This window comes from Drosophila biarmipes, chromosome 4 (genome assembly GCF_025231255.1).
Source record: "Drosophila biarmipes strain raj3 chromosome 4, RU_DBia_V1.1, whole genome shotgun sequence".
Classification (NCBI taxonomy): Eukaryota; Metazoa; Arthropoda; class Insecta; order Diptera; family Drosophilidae; genus Drosophila; species Drosophila biarmipes.
Window position 1 is genome coordinate 1261229 of NC_066614.1, and position 18367 is coordinate 1279595.

The following is an 18367-nucleotide window of genomic DNA, read 5'->3' on the forward strand; positions in this document are numbered from 1 at the left end:
AGTGACACCTCAAGTGTCAAAATCAGATGCTCCGTTAAAAGTATTACAAAAAACACAATTTTGATGGACTTTTTAAAATGAAAGCCTTATTTTGTTTGCCAGTTTGTCCCAAAACGTTATTTTAAAGTCTTTAAAATTTTAGATGATGCTAAACAGCCCAATGTAAGAAACATTAGTTCTAGTCGTAGCCAAATTTGGCTACATTTTGTACACCAGTAGCTGTATAACTGTTTAACAGTATTACTGCAATTCAAGATGCCTTTACTTGTTAAATTTTAATGAAGCGTGCCGAATGTAAAAAATGTAGCAAGTTAATTTATTTAGTAGGTCTATAATACATTTTCGTAACAATGGTTGTTTGTTGAAGGTGCGATCGTCACTATGTTTTTGCCTCGTTAAGAGGTGTTTTTTTATTTCTTATAAGAACAGAAATTTAAAACTATTTATAATATTTAAAATTGAATTATCATGCCAAGTCCCAACATTTTTGATCCTATAGTTTCCAAGATCTCAGCGTTCATACAGATCGACTAGGCTAGTTATCCTGATCAAGACTGTATACACTTAACGTTGTTAGAAACACTTCCTTCTACATACTTCCTGTGGTATCTAGGAAACTATAAAAGCTAGAAAGTTGGGATTTGGCATGCATTCTTGAGGTTCTGGGACAGCGCAAGTTTATTTCTTATTCTCTTAGCCTGTCTAGCGCCCACATATTTTAAGATTTCTAAAAAGTGTAAATGCAACTTAATTTTGATTAATCAAAGCTTATATTGTTTAACTATATCCTAGGTCCAATTATTGTGGTTTAACTTTGTATCTGACCTGAAAGTCTTTAACAAACATTTCAAAAAAGTTTATTTTTGAGAAATAATTATCTTTTATTAAATTAAAAGGAATATCAAAGTCAGGATAAAAAGTATCTGAAGCGATTTCTTTTTTGAGAAAAGACTGCTTAATTGAGTTATACGAGCTTCGAACTGGTGTTGTAATTGGGAGGTTGCGACAGATGTTTGAGCAACACAATTGAAACCAGATACCTGTTTATTATCTGATAAAACTGGTTGCATTTTCACATCGAGGGTGTGCAGAATTTTATTCTTGGTGGTGTTTCTCAACAACTATGCTCAACGCCCAACGTTTTCGCACTTGAGAGCAAACACTTTACTTACATCCCTTAAACGACTTCTTCATAAAGTCATTATTGTTAATTAATAAAAAATATATACTCAGATAAAAAATTAATACATACTACTATTTTGCCTTGCGGTGAGTGACATGTGTCGCTCCTTGCGATATTTTGGATAATTTAATTGGAAATAGCTTTATGTAGTTAAAGTACACAAACAAAAAGGTGTTAAAATTAAGAAACAGTTATTTTTTGGTGGGGCATAACCTAAAATATTTATTAATTTAATTTGTTTAATTTTTAGGAAAATAAAAAAAATGTGTTTAGGGTTTAATGCAAAAGAAATTAGGTTAATCGGATGACTACAGCTGTAGATCAAAATTTCCAAACAAAATCACTTTTTTGGTCGTTTCTGCAAACATTCCCATTTTTATACCGTTACTCGTAGAGTAAAAGGGTATACTAGATTCGTCGGAAAGTATGTAACAGGTAGAAGGACGGGTTTCCAACCCCATACAGTATAGATATTCTTGATCAGAATCACTATCCGAAGCTATACAGTCATGTCCGTATGAACGCTGAAATCTTGGAAATTATAAAATATTGAAGAATTAAACTTGTCATACAGATTCCTGTTTGTTTAGGAGGATGCCACTCCCAACCACTTACCGGCCAAAACTACGGCACTCCAGTTTTCCAGCAAGGAAAATTTTTTTAGCTGAAATTTATTTTTCTTACGCCCACAAACGGCCAAACGCTTAAATCTGTCAAAACATGTACTGAAATAGAGGTTAGGTGGCGCTATACAAAATGGATTTGTTGGTTATATATCTCCATTTCCTTTTCGCTCCCTTAAGCTGAGTAAAGGGTAGCTGATAGTCGAGGCACTCGAACATAGCGTTCATCCAAGCGTTTCTGCCGTTTGTGGGCGTTAGAGTGGGCGTGGCACATTTTTTTAGGTCAGTCGATAAGTATTGATGAGACAAACACATTTCAGTTAAAATTTTGTTTTTATCATATTTTTATGTATAGTAGGCGCTAGAGATTTTCGCGGATTGTGAACGATCGAGGGGACGTGGCACCCCACTGGAACATACTTGGGCTGCGCAGGAAGCTCTTATAGTTTCCGAGATTTCAGCGTTCAAACGGACAAACGGAACGACGGATAGACGGACTCGGCTAGTGATCCTGTTCAAGAATTTATATACTTTATGGGGTCGGAAACGGTTCCTTCTACCTGTGTTACATACATTTCGACGAATTTAGTATACCATTTTACTCTACGCGTAACGAGTAAAACTAGAGAAAAGGATATAGTCGATGACATCGACTGTTCACAATTGCACACCCACAGTGGCGACGCCTAATGTCGAGTTTATAACTTTTTAACGGATGGTCCGATTTCGACCATTGGCATAAGTAGGTAAAATTGAATTTAAACTTGTGTGGGCTTAAGACAGGAATACGACTGGGCGTGTTGGTGTTGAATCTACACGCCAAGTCACAACTTTCTAGCTTTTATAGTGTTCGAGATCTCAGCGTTCATATGGACTGAAAGACAGACAGACGGACATGGCTAGATCGGCACGGCTAATGATTCTTATTCAGAAAATATCTACTTTTTAGGGTCGGAAAGACCAATTCTACCAAATACATACTTTCCGGCCAATCTAGTATGTCACTGATAAGTTACCAGCTTTAGCGAAGATTACTAAACGATCGTTTAGAAATCTCCTCGCCTACACTCCCTCTGCGATTCTTAACCTCATGCACAACTTTGCACCTAGTTTAATCGGATAAAAGATTAAAATTTTCAAAACCCGTGTTTCTAATATCACAAAATTTCGGATGCATTCAGAGTTATTACCAAGAAGCCTTGACTCTGTGTTGTATTATTTTCCGTTCAAGTGGAAAAAGACAAAAGTCATTAATTTGTTTGATTGCGTACTGTATACATTTTTGAGTGCACAAATTTTATACAACAACGACAAAATAATAACGGCAACGATAATGCTTGTACCAGGCGGAAACAGTACCAGCTGAAAGCGACAGAGCCGCAACTATTGTACATTTTTCGAGACTCACCCTTCTTTTGTGCTTTATTGCCGGGGGCTGGGCAATACAACCCCAACAGCTCAGACCGACATAGCATACGAGAAGGGATCGCGTGACGAATATTTATTTGGTAATAATAATTGAGTAACAACGATTTTTTGTTCTGTGTATATATATATATATATTTTTTTTTAGGTGTATCAGGGTTTAGCGCATATTCATTTGGGACTTAACATTTAAATTAATTCTGCAGTTTATAAGATTTGTAATTTTATATAAAATTAGTAGTTGTCGTTGTCCTTTCCAGAGTGGTTATGGTCCTTCGACATAATCACGTACGCCAACATTTATGCGACCCTCAGCGGCGGTGACTGAAAACCCCAGAATGCGGGCGTCCATTTTAGTCATCTTATTCTTCTTAACCTTTTTCTGCTTGTTCTTAAGTAAGGAACAATTAATAAGTTAAGTGAATTGAATTTTATTGACTCACCTTGCTGTCAGCATAGTCATTTGTCGATGGTGTTATGGCGGGTGCCGGTTTGCACATATCATCATTGTGTGCATTTTGGGCACGTTGCAAGCTTTTGTACTTGCTGCGCCGTTCCAGAAATTGTCTTGCGAAATCCAACGACTCTTTTCCTTCACCTAAAAGATTTAATTTGGTTAGCCAAATTGGTTTTGTTTGCTGTCCGCGTCCGTCTATCCGTCATGCTGTACTTTCCTAAATGTTGGACCTGACTATTTTGCAAACTTAATAAAATATACACGTTATTAAGCTAACCACTTAACTTATTAACTAACGGTATCAAATATGCAATGAAAGATTTTCTAATTAATAGAAGAGTATAAAATAAAAAACAGAACGTTACAGTCGATCACGTGCTAAAAACCGTAGTATCTCCTTAAAACAAAAATTAACCAATTTTAAACTAAAATCCCAGGGACATTCTTTTGAACCTGCACCTAGCAGGCAGCGCCACTACTACATTACACTGGGGTATTACTATCCGTGCTAGGCGCATTTAATTCTTTACTACTACATTTCTCTTCTTAATTTAGTTATTCATAACTTTTAAAGCAATATTGTGATTGGTATGATTAGGGGCATGTAAATAAACATAGATCAATACAACAACTCCAGAAAGACATAAGCGTCATGGGTGTGGAGTGGGCAAGTGAGCACTGAAATAAACTTGCGCTGCGCAAGAACCCCTAGTTTTTGTATATTTAATCCCAATCGTAACTATTTATAGATTCCGAGATCTTAGCGCACATGCAGGCAGACGGACATTATAGGGTAAACAAAGCAAAATAATTGAAATTTCCCCTTAATTTACAAGACATTTACATTTTTTTAGTTTTAAGAAAATTAGGCTAAAGGCCTAAGAATGAAGATTATTTATTTTCAGTATCGGAAATTTGGTGTAGAATGAAGATTTACTTCAATTTATTTAATTGATTTAATTATTTTCGGTATCTGCTTACATTATATAGTTATTTCTATAACACTTACTCGTAGAGTAAATCAGATTCGTCGAAAATATGCAAGAGGTGGAAGGAAGAGTTCCCGATCCCAAAAAGTATATATATTCTTGATCAGGATCACTAGCCGAGTCGATACAGTCGTGTCCGTCTGTCCGTATGAACGCTGAGATCTCGGAAACTTTAAAAGCTAGAGGAGTGGGATTTGGCATGCGAATTTCTGGGCCTTCTTGCGCAGCGCAAGTTTGTTTGAGCAGGGTGCCGCGCCTATGTTAGAAAAAATTTAACTGAAATGTATTTATCTCATCAAAACCTATCGATTGACCTAAGAATTGTGTGTCACGCCCACTCTAACGCCCACAATCCGAAAAAAACTGTAGCGCCTGTCGTGAAATGTATTTGTTTTAATGTACAGTTGATATGTAGTGCATTATTGTACATTTTTAACATTTCTTTAAAAAAAATTCACATAAGCATAGAGTTTTGTGTACATTAATTGGATTGTCACCTTACCCTAAAACTTTAAAAAGTGAAAAAATATTGAATTACTCCAAAAGTTGTAGTATTCCATTCCGCTAGAATTCTAAAATGTTAAAAAAAAGAATATTTAAATATTTACACGACCTATTTCTAATTTTTCAAGATTATTTGATCCCTCTGAGTTAAGTACCATACAAACATTTTTTCCATCACTAGCTAAGAATACAAAATACCGATGCTTGCTTACATATTGAATTATCCGGCATACGTTTTTGCACTTGTATATATTTATTCTAAAACACACATATGACGGATTTTTGTATCCAAGGGTGCTCAACTGACCCTCTGCAAGGGTATAAAAATTATCTCATTATTTCTCTGACCGTTTCTCTGAGAGCTATATGTTAGAGTCGTCCGATTTTTAATAATTTTAATTCAAAATTCTTAAAAATATAAAAAATAATATTCCCAATATTATACGATAATATGTATGTCTAAAACACCGAAGCTATAATTTGTTTCATAGTATTTTCCCACCAATTTTCCGGTATTTCGTATGGCAGCTATATGATATTGTCGTCTGATTTAGATAAAATTTAATTCGAAATTCAGAACTAATGAAAAATTGTTATTTCCAAGCTTAGAAAACATATTTTTAAAAACACAAAATATATAATTTTTTAAATTTTTTCCCCGATAGCTCCTATGGGAGCTATAAGATATAGTTGCCCGATCCGGCTGGTTCGGACTTATATACTACCTGCAGTAGAAAAGACTTTCGGGAAAGTTTGAGCCCCTTTAAAACTGAGAGACTAGTCTGCGTAGAAACGGACGTAGAGACGTACATGGCTAGATGGACTCGTCTAGTGATGCTGATCAAGAATAAATATATTTTATGGGGTCGGATACGTCTCCTTTACTGCGTTGCAAACTTTTGACTGAAATCAATATACACTCTGTAAGGGTATAAAAATGAATGTCACAAATGAATTCAGCTCTAAAATGCTGGTTGTTATTGACCTAAGTTTGAATGGCGCAAATGCGGTGTAACAAACATCTTTAGTATAGGTGATAGATTTGAGAACCCATTGTGGTTCCATTGATGTGATATTATAAACGACTCCTTCCATCTATATGTGAAATCTGCAGTTTCTAATGACAAATTAAAAAGAGTCTTGCCAACAGAGCGCAACGTAGGTTGAAAAATAGTAGCAGCAAACAGATTACAGACGGCATTCTAACATAGTAGATGGTATTGTTGAAAAATATACCGTTTAAATGAAAGTTAAACAAATTGTACTCACATTCTTACTAAGCACGACCTAATGTTACGATACTCTTTTAAACTAAAATTAAGACATTTTTTGTAACGGTGGCATTTTAAAAAATATATATTTTTCATCAAAATGTTTTTTTTTTTAAATATATGATAACTGTGCACGGCAGTCAACGTAGTCACAAAGCGCATCAGGAGAGTGCGCAAAGACAAGTACATTCTATACAGGAAAAAAAGAAAATCTACAAGTTACAAATTTCAATTGATAAATCGTTACAAGTGATAAACAAACGAAAGTTATCTCAATAACTAAAAGGATTGCATACTAAGAATTAAAAATATCAATTAGTTTCGAGAAATTATAATTTGTTCAGGCCGTTGTCGAAAAAGCTCCGTTCAAAAGTTACACGCAACAAGGATTTTGACGACTTCTCTAAATGATTTTGTTTTCCATTTTGTTCCAAAACGTTATTGTAGACTTCCGAAAAGTTTAATGATGTTAAAGAGCTTAATAGTTCTACCATTTTTGGAAAAACTCGCTAGCTTGGCGAGACAGTTAATTATAATTATAAATGCAAATACACCCGCGAATACTAAAAATTTTGTGTTTGCTTTGCAAACATGATTTTGTTGAATATTATTATTCCGATTTTTTTATTCTATTTTTTGTTTCTCAAAAACGACTCCTATGATTTCGGCTCAAACTTTAAAGTCCTTGATATTCCTCAACTGTTAACATACAACATCTTTTTCAAAAATGTCAAAATTTTAAAGTTATAAATCAAGAAAATGTCCACATTTATCAGTTAATCTAGCACTGCCTAAGAATTCTACCTTTTTGTTCTCTAAGTTGGGGTCATGGAATCATTTAAATTACCATAACCAAAGTAGAAGTGTTAAATGATTGATGTCTAAAACAATAACTTCTGATATCAAACAAAAACATAATATGCGCGCACACTGAGTCTGGTCATTCTCTATTTTCCGGATCTTTTGGTTGCTATACACAAATGTCGGAGCCGAAAACAGATTGTGACCTGCGTTTCCTTGAATTTGCTATCCTCATGCCGCGCATTCTCAGTGTGCGCGCACCTTTAACGAGGTAAAAACAATAAGTGAGATCGTATACTTACATTCGACTAAATAAATAAACTTTTTAAAATTTTCTCAACAATGTATAATACTTTTAATGCGAGATGCTTAAATTGTTTACTGATGCGGGCAAAATGAAAAAGTCCAGAAAGTGTATTTAGTCGAATTTACAAGCATTTTTTTTTTTTTTGAAGTTTTACAGTACCGCAGATCTATAATGTTTTCTTTGAAAATTTCAAATTTAAATAATATTTTTATACCCTTGCAGAGTTGATCAGAAGCTTGGAACGCAGTGAAGGAGACGTTTCCGACCCCATTAAGTATATATATTCTTGATCAGCATTACTAGACGAGACAATATCATATAGCTTCCATACGAACGATCGAAAAATTGATGGGAAAATAATATGAAACAAATTATAGCTTCGGTGTATTTTGACATATTATCTTATATAGCTAGCAATAATCCTTAAATTTTGAACATGGTGTTACTAACGTTGATTATTTCTTATAACTGCAAGGGTATGCAAACTTAAGTTAACTTCCTACGGCACGTACAGGCTATTTCAGTAGATCTTATGTGGGCGGCAGACAGATTTAAGCGCCTTAACCGTTTCTGGGCGTTAGAGTGGCATGGCACATATTTTTTAGGTCTGTCGATAGGTGTTGGTGAGACAAACACATTTACTTTACAATTTTGTTTCTATCATAATTACTGTAGGCGCTTCATTGTGAGCGGTCGTGTCACCCCGCTGAAATAAACTTGCACTGCGCAAAAAGCCCAGGAATCTGCATGCCACGTTTGACTGTTCTACCTTTTACACTTTTCGAGATCCCAGCGTTCATACGGACAGACGATCATGGCTAGATCAACAGGGCTAGTGATCCTGATCGAGAATATATATACTTTATGGGGTCGGAAACGCTTCCTTCTACCCGTTACATACTTTCCAACGAATCTAGAGTATAACATTTTAATCCATGAGTAACGGGTATAAAAAGAGAAGTGCTTTTTTGATGACAAGGACAAAAAAAAAATGAAACTACCGTTGACAGTCTATAGAAAACTACATACCTAGATATATTCGTACATAGTCCTTCACCTCATACGGCGCTTCTAAATCCTGCAAGAATGCCACGAACGTTGGTACTAAAAATATTTGAAAATATTACAGCTGTTAAAGAGGTTAAAATGTAAACATATTTACCATCCACTTTGGCGGACATATTATCTAGGCTCTTCATACACCAGCTAGTAAACTCGCCTTCATACTCATTAACCTTACTAATGGTCGCATCCGTGCTTTGCGGCACATGACTTTTAGCATTAGATTTTCTCTCTTTATCTTTCTCCTCTGTAGAGGCAATTGCTACTTTTGAACACGCACGAACCTGAATCAATTTTTGTTTCTCCTGTTGTTGACCTGTTGCACTTTTTGTAGTCTTTCCTGTGTTATGAATGGCTGGCAATGTTTGACTCTTCCGTAGATTTCGAGGCGATGCAAACGAAGTCGACGATTTGTTCTGAGCTGGCTGATTGGCTTTATTTGCCGAGTTTAGTCCAGCTACCAAAACTGCGGCCGCAGTAACTGTACTGCCAATGCTTGTTCCAGATCCATTATTAGCACTTGATCCACTTGGTTCGTCCCACAGTCCAGTTCCTGTGTTTGATCTTATTGGAAGCGATGGAACAAGAGACGAACCATTCCATGCCTTATTAGCGCTTCCCCAGATGTTGGTAGTTCCACTCGTCCCTACATGGGCTGAAGATAGTGCGACATGTTGGTGTTGCTCAAGTTCGCGCCGACGCTGCTGATCCACAATTTCGTTGGCTAACCGCTTGGCCTCCTCCGCTTGAATCTCGGCAAGGCTCATAACGGGAGACGCCGCTGGGGCTGCCTGCCACTTTAGCAAAGCATCGCTAGCTTCAGCCGCAGCAGCAGCATTGGCACGCAACTGCTTATCTAGTAGTTCCTGGTGTCGCTGCTGGTCTGCACGGCGCTCCCGACGCTCTGCCTTTTGTATCTCAGCCAGACCAGGGGCAGTGTTGTTAGAATTTGGAGATTGAAGAGACCATGGCGCTACAGATGTAGATGGTAACCGCGATGCGGACTGCGGCTCAGCCGATTTGATAGCGTCATTCTTATTGCTTTGAGGAGACACGGAAGTAGCTGGAATTTTATTGTACACTTTTATGCAACAATTATGTTTTTCAAAAATGTGTGTTTATGTTTAAAACTAACTTAAAGTGTAAATTATAAAAGGTAATTAGGAAGGACGACCTTAAAAAAGACAAATTTTATAGAACATTTTTTGGGGACTTGTCAAAATAAACATTTTTTTTGTTTGTCAGCTTGTCCTACAAATTTATTGAAGGCACTAAAATCCCTAGACGATGAGAAACAGCTTGATAAAGAAATCTTAAGTTTTACCATTTTTGGAAAAACTTGCTATTTTCATCACCTACGCTATAGATGATGGGTTTAAATATAATCGTTTAAAAATTATGGAAAAAATTGGGTATCTGTACCCTATTTTAGGGTCTTCGACACATTTAAATTGTTATAAACAGTTCAACATAAGAAACACGAAATCTATGACTTGAGAAAGTAGATATATTATATGATTGAAATGAACACGAAATCTATGACTTGTAAAAGTAGATAAATTATATGTTTAAACAAAAACTTCTGATTTCAAGCAAACACACCTCTTAACGAGGTAAAAATCTAGTGTCTTGTTTTTACCTCGTTAAGAGTTTTTTTGTTTGATAGTAAACACAACCCAAATTTAAAGTATTAGTTTAAATATTTTACATAACGTTAAAAATGAAAACATACCTATTATACCACTTTGAACTGATTGAGCGTTACCTAACAATGCTTTTCGACGTTGTGCTTGTATTTGCTGTTGCCTTTCCTTTTCTTCCTGCATTTGACGCGCTTTTTCTTCAGATTCCAGAATAGCCCGACGCTTTTCTTCTTCCAGTTGCTGGCGCTTGCGCTCCTCCTTCTGCCGCTTCTTTTCTTCTGCCAGCTCTCGTTTGCGGTCATCTTCATTGATTCGCTTTATTGGCAAGTTCTGTGCCACATTCTGTTTAACATTCAAAACCTGCTTGCTAGAATGCTTTATCTGTTGCTGATGTAGATTTCGCTCCTTATTTTGATGTTCAGATTCGGAAGCAAAGGATTGAACCAACTGTTGATTGTGTGATTCCTTTAGATTGTCAGTTGTGTGGGGCTGTTCTAATTCCGCTGAACTGCTGTGTTTAAAATTATTTTCTGGTTGAACTTGCGATGGTGTTGTTGCTGGGACAGACTGTACTGTGTCTGGAAAGCAGCTTTGCGAAGACCTGAGCATTAAAAGTTGTTGATCCTCACTGGGCTCTTCATGTAGGTTGCCTACTTCCCATAGAGTTGCTTTCTCGTTAGTCAGTCCAGGCCATTGTGGGTCAGGTTGTTGTTGCTTGCTAGGAGGTAACCACATTGGAATCATCAAGTTTTGAGCCGCTAGCAATTGTGTTTCAGTTATATAATCTCCTCCAGAGATATTTTCGTTACCAGAAGTTGGCAGCAAAGGTTGTTGCTGTTGGTTAACTGTTGGTTGACCACGCAAAAGCATTCGCAAATTGTATTCATTAATTAGGTCCAAATCATTTCTGGGCTGATCTTCAAGTTTATTTAGGTCGCCTGCAGATCCACTTTCCATAACACATTCCACGGATGCTGCTAACGGAACAACTACTGACTGAGCTTGCTGATGCAAAACTTGAGCATTTAGTATGAAATTATTAGCATCTAGTAGATTACCTCCTGTTCTTTGCTGCTCGTTGCTGTTTCCAAACATATGCTGCTGATCCTTCTTAGCCTGTTCAGCCACCGCAGTATATAACTGGCTTCCGGCAGCAGGATTCAACACGGAAAGAGAGTTGCTCAGACCGTTTAAACTGGTCAAATACTCAGGTAGGACAAGAACTTGAACTTTGCGGCGAACAACCGCCTCTCTCTCGACAGCCGAAAGCCGTTGAAAGCATTCATTTTTGGATAGCTCTGCCAGGATTTGGTATTCTTGGTGCTGTAAGTATTGGTCCTGTAACATCTGAAATCGCATTGCAAGAATTTGGGACGTGGTGGTGATGCTATTTCCTCCTAAATTTCCTTTAATTGCTGCACTTAGAGATTCAGCGGCTGCGGTTACATTTGCCTTAAGTTGATCACATCTTTGTTGTTGCAATTGCTGTTCGACAACAGTCAGCGGGAGAGCAATTGGTGATTGCTTACGGGGCGAGATTGGAAGTCCCGCTGAAAGTGTGGCTGGTATTTGACCAACAGGAAGATTCTCCAAGTCCATCGGCGAAGGAAGTAGGTGGCTGTGCGTAAATGGCATGTTCCCATGGCAAAATTTTATAAGCTCGCCCAAGGGTCTAAACCTATTATCGGAGAATCGTCGCACGAACAAATTTTCATTAAAGTACCCAGCACGGTACCATTCGGTCATCTCCATCGCACTGAATGGACCCTGTACATTTGCCTGGGGATCCCGATAAAACCATAATTCATTGAGATTTGGATTGATCAAATGTGGCGTAGGAACCATTGAAAAATGTGGCTGATGTTGCATGTTATGGTGCTGCATAGCAACCAGATTTGAAAACGGAACAGTTGAATGCTGATGAGATGGTTGAGTTGCTTCTGAAATTGTAGTTGCGATTTGTATAGGCATGGTGGTAGCTACTTGCTGTCGCACTATAGAAGGATTCACAGAAATCGGTGTCGTGCTCAACTCATTATCTGTCAAGCTTGGCAGCGCAGCAGGAAAGTGACCGCTATCACTTTGAAGTTGGTTTGAATTCGTAAAGGGTTTATTATCATCTTCTGTTATAAGTTTTTCCACTTCATCGGCAACTTCTTTGATTCGATCTGAAATATCCCCATGGATGACATCCGTTTTTGTTGTTGAGTTTACTGGAGACAAACGGCTTTCGGGTAATTCCTGCGAAGCCGATAAATTCGTTAAAGAGACTTCAGAAGTTTTATCGTTTACACTATCATTCTCATTAAGGGGTTCACTTTTAGATTTTGACAAGCTCTGATCAGAGTTAAAACCTTTGGCTTTTAAACTTTTGTTATTTTGAGGATCAGCATCACCATGAAAGGCTCCACTAGCATCAAAACTACCACCCAACTCTGATGGATTTTCCATAGCCCATTCAGGAAGATTGTCATCGCCACCATTACCAACTACATTATTGACAGCCCACAATGGCGAGGTCTTCGAGCTTAACAGTCGTACAGAAGGGTTGGATGAGCCGGCTGCCTCTCCAGCTCCTATTCCGGATGATTTACTGTTTCCAGGCCGCTCTCGATCCGGGCCTACAGTCCCAACCGTTGAAATTGAACGTTGCAAAGTACTTGGATTGTCGACGTGAACATCTTCATCGCGCCAACTTGTAGACCTCCCTAAAAGTAAGGGATTAAAATTAATAACTTTGCTGGCAGATATGTTTAATTAGTTAGTTAAAGTCAGAATATTGTAATGAAAACGCCCATTTTTATGAGGAAAAAGCTTTGGCCACCCGAAGTTTATATGCCCTTGTAGCGAAATCCAAACCAGAAATAAATGTCATAAACGTATTCAAGAAACCATATACCGGTAGTCGTTTGACTCAGGTACTGAATATAAGTGATGAGTGTAAAAAAAAAAAACAATAGTCCTAGACAGCGTCTTAGGATGGGTAAATATCACTTAATTTTATTTTTGGCAAAAAAAAAGGTTTAAAATTGTATAACGTAAACAAACTGTATATTTTATTAAAAAAAAGTCTTATTCCGCGGTTTTTATTAAAAATAATTCTTACTCTCTTGTCAGGTATTGCCAACACTTTTCATTTACAGCTACATTACGCATAGTTCTGGGCGGTATGTGTGCGTGTCATGTTCGCGTGACAGACCTACGCTGCGTAGAATTTTTTGTGAATATTTACGAGATATCTGCGTTATTATTTCCCGAAGTGTTTCGGCATATTGTATTCTTTTCAGGGAAATGTATTGACGAGAACACTTTACTTATGGAGTTGGAGAGATGTTTCCTATTACATAATTTTCCCCGAGTTCAAAATATATTCAAAGCTCCCATCTATTTAGAAAAGTTCTACCACCAAATCCACGGTCATCCGACGTTGGATTTAGAAAACAAGGATAAAATTATCCTACACATTTACATCGCATGTAAAGTCTTAAAGGGAAAGATTTTCCTTCATTTGAATAAAATTTTTTTCCAGAATGACGAGGATCTTGAAAATGTTGTCTTAACTAACCGTTGAGACTGTCGCGTAATTTTCAGGTAAACCTTTTTTTTATGTAAACCTTTTTTCCAACGAACCGATTCAATTATGTCCGCAAGGTCCTGAGTGAGTAAATGCTTCAAGTCACGTGGTAAAATTATTCGCAGGACTGTAATAGTGCTCAATACTTAGGTTTATCCAACTTTACCCAAGAAAGGATAAAATGTAACCCGCGAAATTATCTTAAGCTTGGCATTGCAACCCCCTATTAAGATCTAGCAACATAGAGTTCATTAATCGAATGCCAGCTAACAATTCTCAAACAGGTAAAGTACTTGCAAAAGAAATTTGGTTTTCTCGACCAATAAAGTCAAAGCTGCCAGCTAAGCTTGATAAAATGGATGCTCATTTCCCAATGACCACTAAAATAAAATTTTCATAATCTCAAACATATACAAAATATAAAAAGCTGGTGCAATAAGCAAAGCTAAGCCTGGCTTCTTTTTTAGGAAGTTAATGGATGAAAACTGTGTTCTTAGATTACTTATGCACCTCTGCAGCCGTTTATGATGTGGTCAACATTAGAACCTGGTCAAATTAGGGGCGTAGTTAGAGGGGTTTAAGCGGTTTTCCTAAACAGGATAAATCCCATGCAAAACATTATTTTAAGAGGTAGATAGGACCTGTCAAATTGTAGACAAACTTTTCTTCCTGTACTAATTATAGAATACTAAAATATAATGGAAAGTAACTGACCCCATCGATGACTGTTGGTACCAAAACTTGTATTAGTACTTCCTGCGCCACCACCGCTTCTCCAACCACCAATGTCGGGACCACTAATGCCAACTGGACCGTCTCCGGAGCCGTCTTCATTCCGTGATCGTCGCCAGTTCTCCATATTGCGATGATGACTTGAGAAGTCTTTTCGAGGACTTGAGCTTGGAGTCCCGTTCCAGTCAAGGACACCTGAGCTACTACTAGAGATGTTGGTCACGGCAGAATCACCAGTTCCGTTGCGTTCACTCCAAGTGCGTTCAGCCTGCAACAATAAAACTATAAGGTAGCAACGAATTTTTCATTAAATTTTTTCATTTACCTTGATAGATATTACCGATAAGCCCTCATCGTAAAGACCACTTGGGCGTTGGTATATAGGATGATAGACAGATTTGCCGCGTATTCGGCCCCGATCGACTGTCCCACCACGTCCAGTGCCCCGAGAGGCAGTACTAAATCCACCAGACGATCGCTGCAACCAGGCAGGTCGCGACTATTTGCAAAGTAAACTTCAATACTGGAAGGTAAGGGAAATCATTTGACCTACGCTATTCCCGAGCACATTTTGGTTGTTGTCCTCCTCGGAACTTGGTGTCAAAGCAAGTGGATACTGGACCTTTTCCACAAAAAGCTTTTTGAATGAAGGCAGGATCTGCGGCAGCATACAGTTCCGATCGAACAAGGAAAGCATTTCCTCGCGACCGTACCGGTATTCTGGAAATAAATTACGCGATGAAGAGGCTGTCGCGTTGTGGCCCAGGCTGTGCGCTGCAATCGAACTATTTAGGGCTCCAGTGCTGACGTTGTAAGTACTGGGAGAGCCCGAGGGCTCGGCTGACATATTGCGCAACCATTCCGGACCGAATTTCATTGAATCTGTCATTTTCAGTAGCCTCTTTTCCAATGTTACGGTGACGCTAAATTCAAAAAGAATATGTTTTCAATTTTTTAATTTATCAGAAGAAAACAAACGAATCGGGTTGGTTCTGATTAAATGGAGATTGGGATAACACTGGGCTAAAATTGAATGAATCTTGTTCGAATTAGTTTCACTCTTGATATAAATCACAAAAAACATTGCTCAGAGAAATTGGAATTGGAGACCAATTAACGGCTCCCATAATGAGGACGCGCACTAACTACTTATACAACTTTCCACGTTATTACCGAATATACAGTATAAAGTAAGGGAATTAATTAGTAAGACAACACAGAATCCTAACCTAAAAAATTAAAATGAAATATTCCATACAAACGTAATTACACATGCACATTCGATTTTCCAGTTTTAAATATAAAAATGTTTAAGTGGCACATCTAACCTTTAATTTGTTTCCATTCTCCGATATTTTGCTAGCAACAGACTTAACTGTACAAACAGAAAAATAATAAATAAAACTACTAAAGTTCATCAATAATCTACACTGTTGTATGTAGTTTGGACCAGTACTATAATGCGCGTTGATGTGCGTGAATAAAATGTAAGAGTGCATATCAAACACACGAAAGTTGGGTGTATTGAGTAAATACTCAGGTTCGCATTTGTTCAAACCATTTGAAATGCATTTTTCGGCAATCACATTAAAAAATATTACAAAAATTATTGCAAAATCCCAAAACCTTTACTTACACGTACCAAAGAGATATTATAGTAAAATACTAATACCAAGACAATATGCAGTCGAAACCAGTGTGGCCACTTTTCAACATGTCTACTTCCAAATGTACTAGAGCAGCAGCTGGCTTTGATGAGCTTTATAGACTAAATCCACAGAGCTCATCCCTGTGAAACAGTTTTTTTTTATTATATATTACTAGCAATATATTTCCTAGAAAACATATGGTTTATGGAGTCATATTGGTCTAGCGTTTTCATAGGCAAAAGTAGGGTCTTTGTCGGTGATATATGTTTAATGGTAGTTTTTGGATCGTTGACTATCCTAGAATTAAGCAATAACAGTTTTTCTGACAGTGCACGAAAGCGGAGTTGCGGGGTTGACTAACTACAAAAATTTTGCTTATCAATATAAATTGGTCCTAAAAATGTATTTTTTATGAACAAAGTTGGTACATATTGAAAATTTATTGTAGCCTTGCAACAATAGATTCCATTGTACTTACGAATTTTATACCCTCTTTCCACAGCGATTTATCCACCCTTTGTTGCATTCCGAAAAGTTCTTCAGTTAAGCCTGGTACTCAGCTCAGCTAAGAGTTTCAACTGGCGAAAAGTCTTATTCTTTGGAGTGTGACCAACGATTTCAAAGTTCACCCGCTCATAATATAGCAGGGCCTTACTGTCAAGCATCGACAATTTCAAACCATTTAAAAAAAAGAGGGAAGAACGCTATAGTCGTGTGCCTCGACTATCAGATACCCGTTACTCAGCTTAAGGGAGCACAAGGATAATGAAGACATATTAGCAGAAAAACGATATTTTAGGGCGCCACCTACCGGCTTTTCCAGTAGATGTTATGTGGGCGGCAGACAGATTTAAGCGTTTTGGCCATTTGTGGGCGTTAAAGTGGGCGTGGCACCCCGCTCAAACAAACTTGCGCTGCGTAGGAAGCCCAGGAATCTGCATACCACGTATGAATATTCTAGCTCTTATAGTTTCCGAGATCTCAGCGTTCATACGGACGGACAGACGAACATGGCTAGATCGACTCGGCTACTGATCCTGATCAACAATATAAGTACTTTATGGGGTCGGAAACGCTTCCTTCTACCTTTTACATACTTTCCGAGGAATCTAGTCTACCCTTTTACTCTACGAGTAACAAGTAAATAAAAAACAATTTACTGGTTCAAAATATATAAAAATAAATGGCATCAAAAGAATATTTTTATTATTGGTAAGCAAAATTGTATGCCCCTTTCTGGTGTCGGGATACATATGTAGGTTGTTGCATTCGCTCTTCAATAAATTTCTCTACAAATAAGAAAATGTAACCATTAAATAATTTAAATATTATTTATATTCGAAATTTTTTTTTAATATTCGAAAAATTATATATAAGATTTTCTGTCACAGTTCTTAACTCAAGATATTTTACGGGATTTCGTTACGTAGCCGTTTACCCCAATCGATATTCAGAGGTGGTAAAAATTATTTTTACAAAATATATACAAAATATTTATACTCGTAACTCGATCTTGCTCCGCTTAACTTTAACATTCCGCAAGCGGCGTCGCGCAGCTTGCCGTCGTGCCGCAACGCGTTGCATTGCCCCAGTGTGGGTCTTTATGGTAGTGTTTCATCTGACTGAGGAGCACATCCCAAAATCGTCAATCTCGCCCTTGTTCCACCTGGGAATGGCTCTGCGGTTTGTGACAGTTTGCTCCTTTCAAAGAGTAATTGGAAAGTACTCGGACCAGCTGCTAACCTATGTTTACCCCTTAAAATTTGCAAAGTTTATTCATTTAAATTAATATACAATAAATAGTTCAATTTTACTTAAATGTTTTGGCATTTTTTACGACAGTGCTGCCCACTTTTTACAACTCAAATCTTCTAACATGGTATACCAGAAATAGAGTTTATTTTTTACTACAATATTAAGTACCGTACTATAAATAATTCGTTGACACAACGTTTTGATAACTACTCCGAAACTTGGTAGTTTAAAATTCGAATTGGTACCACTGTCAGGCTGAACGGCTTGCAGACTGTTTTTTTTTTTATTCATTTTTTTGGGTTGGAAGAGATTTTTGCTGAAATGATTTCCTGTCATCGCCGAGGAACTTCTTAAAGAACACATCCACATTTTTCTGCGCTTCAATCCCATAA

At 37.4% G+C, this 18367-nt stretch overlaps 1 protein-coding gene across 4 annotated transcripts; it reads right to left on the reverse strand.

Moving 5' to 3' along the window:
• Positions 1-3344: 3344 nt before the first annotated feature.
• LOC108035995 (GIGYF family protein Gyf) lies at positions 3345-15987 on the reverse strand. Of its 4 annotated transcripts, XM_017111873.3 has the most exons (9): positions 15900-15987; positions 15125-15494; positions 14897-15070; positions 14554-14839; positions 10355-12973; positions 8723-9685; positions 8590-8664; positions 3675-3829; positions 3345-3622 (listed from the first exon to the last, which is right to left on the reverse strand). In XM_017111873.3, the coding sequence occupies exons 2-9, from the start codon at positions 15458-15460 to the stop codon at positions 3497-3499; spliced, it is 4734 nt and encodes a 1577-aa protein (XP_016967362.1). In that variant the 5' UTR covers positions 15461-15494; positions 15900-15987; the 3' UTR covers positions 3345-3496. The 4 variants fall into 4 exon arrangements, with proteins under 4 accessions (XP_016967362.1, XP_016967363.1, XP_050742804.1 ...); XM_017111874.3 differs by lacking the exon at positions 15900-15987 and having other exon boundaries at positions 10388-12973; XM_050886847.1 differs by lacking the exon at positions 15900-15987 and having other exon boundaries at positions 8723-9703; positions 10388-12973.
• Positions 15988-18367: the final 2380 nt, after the last annotated feature.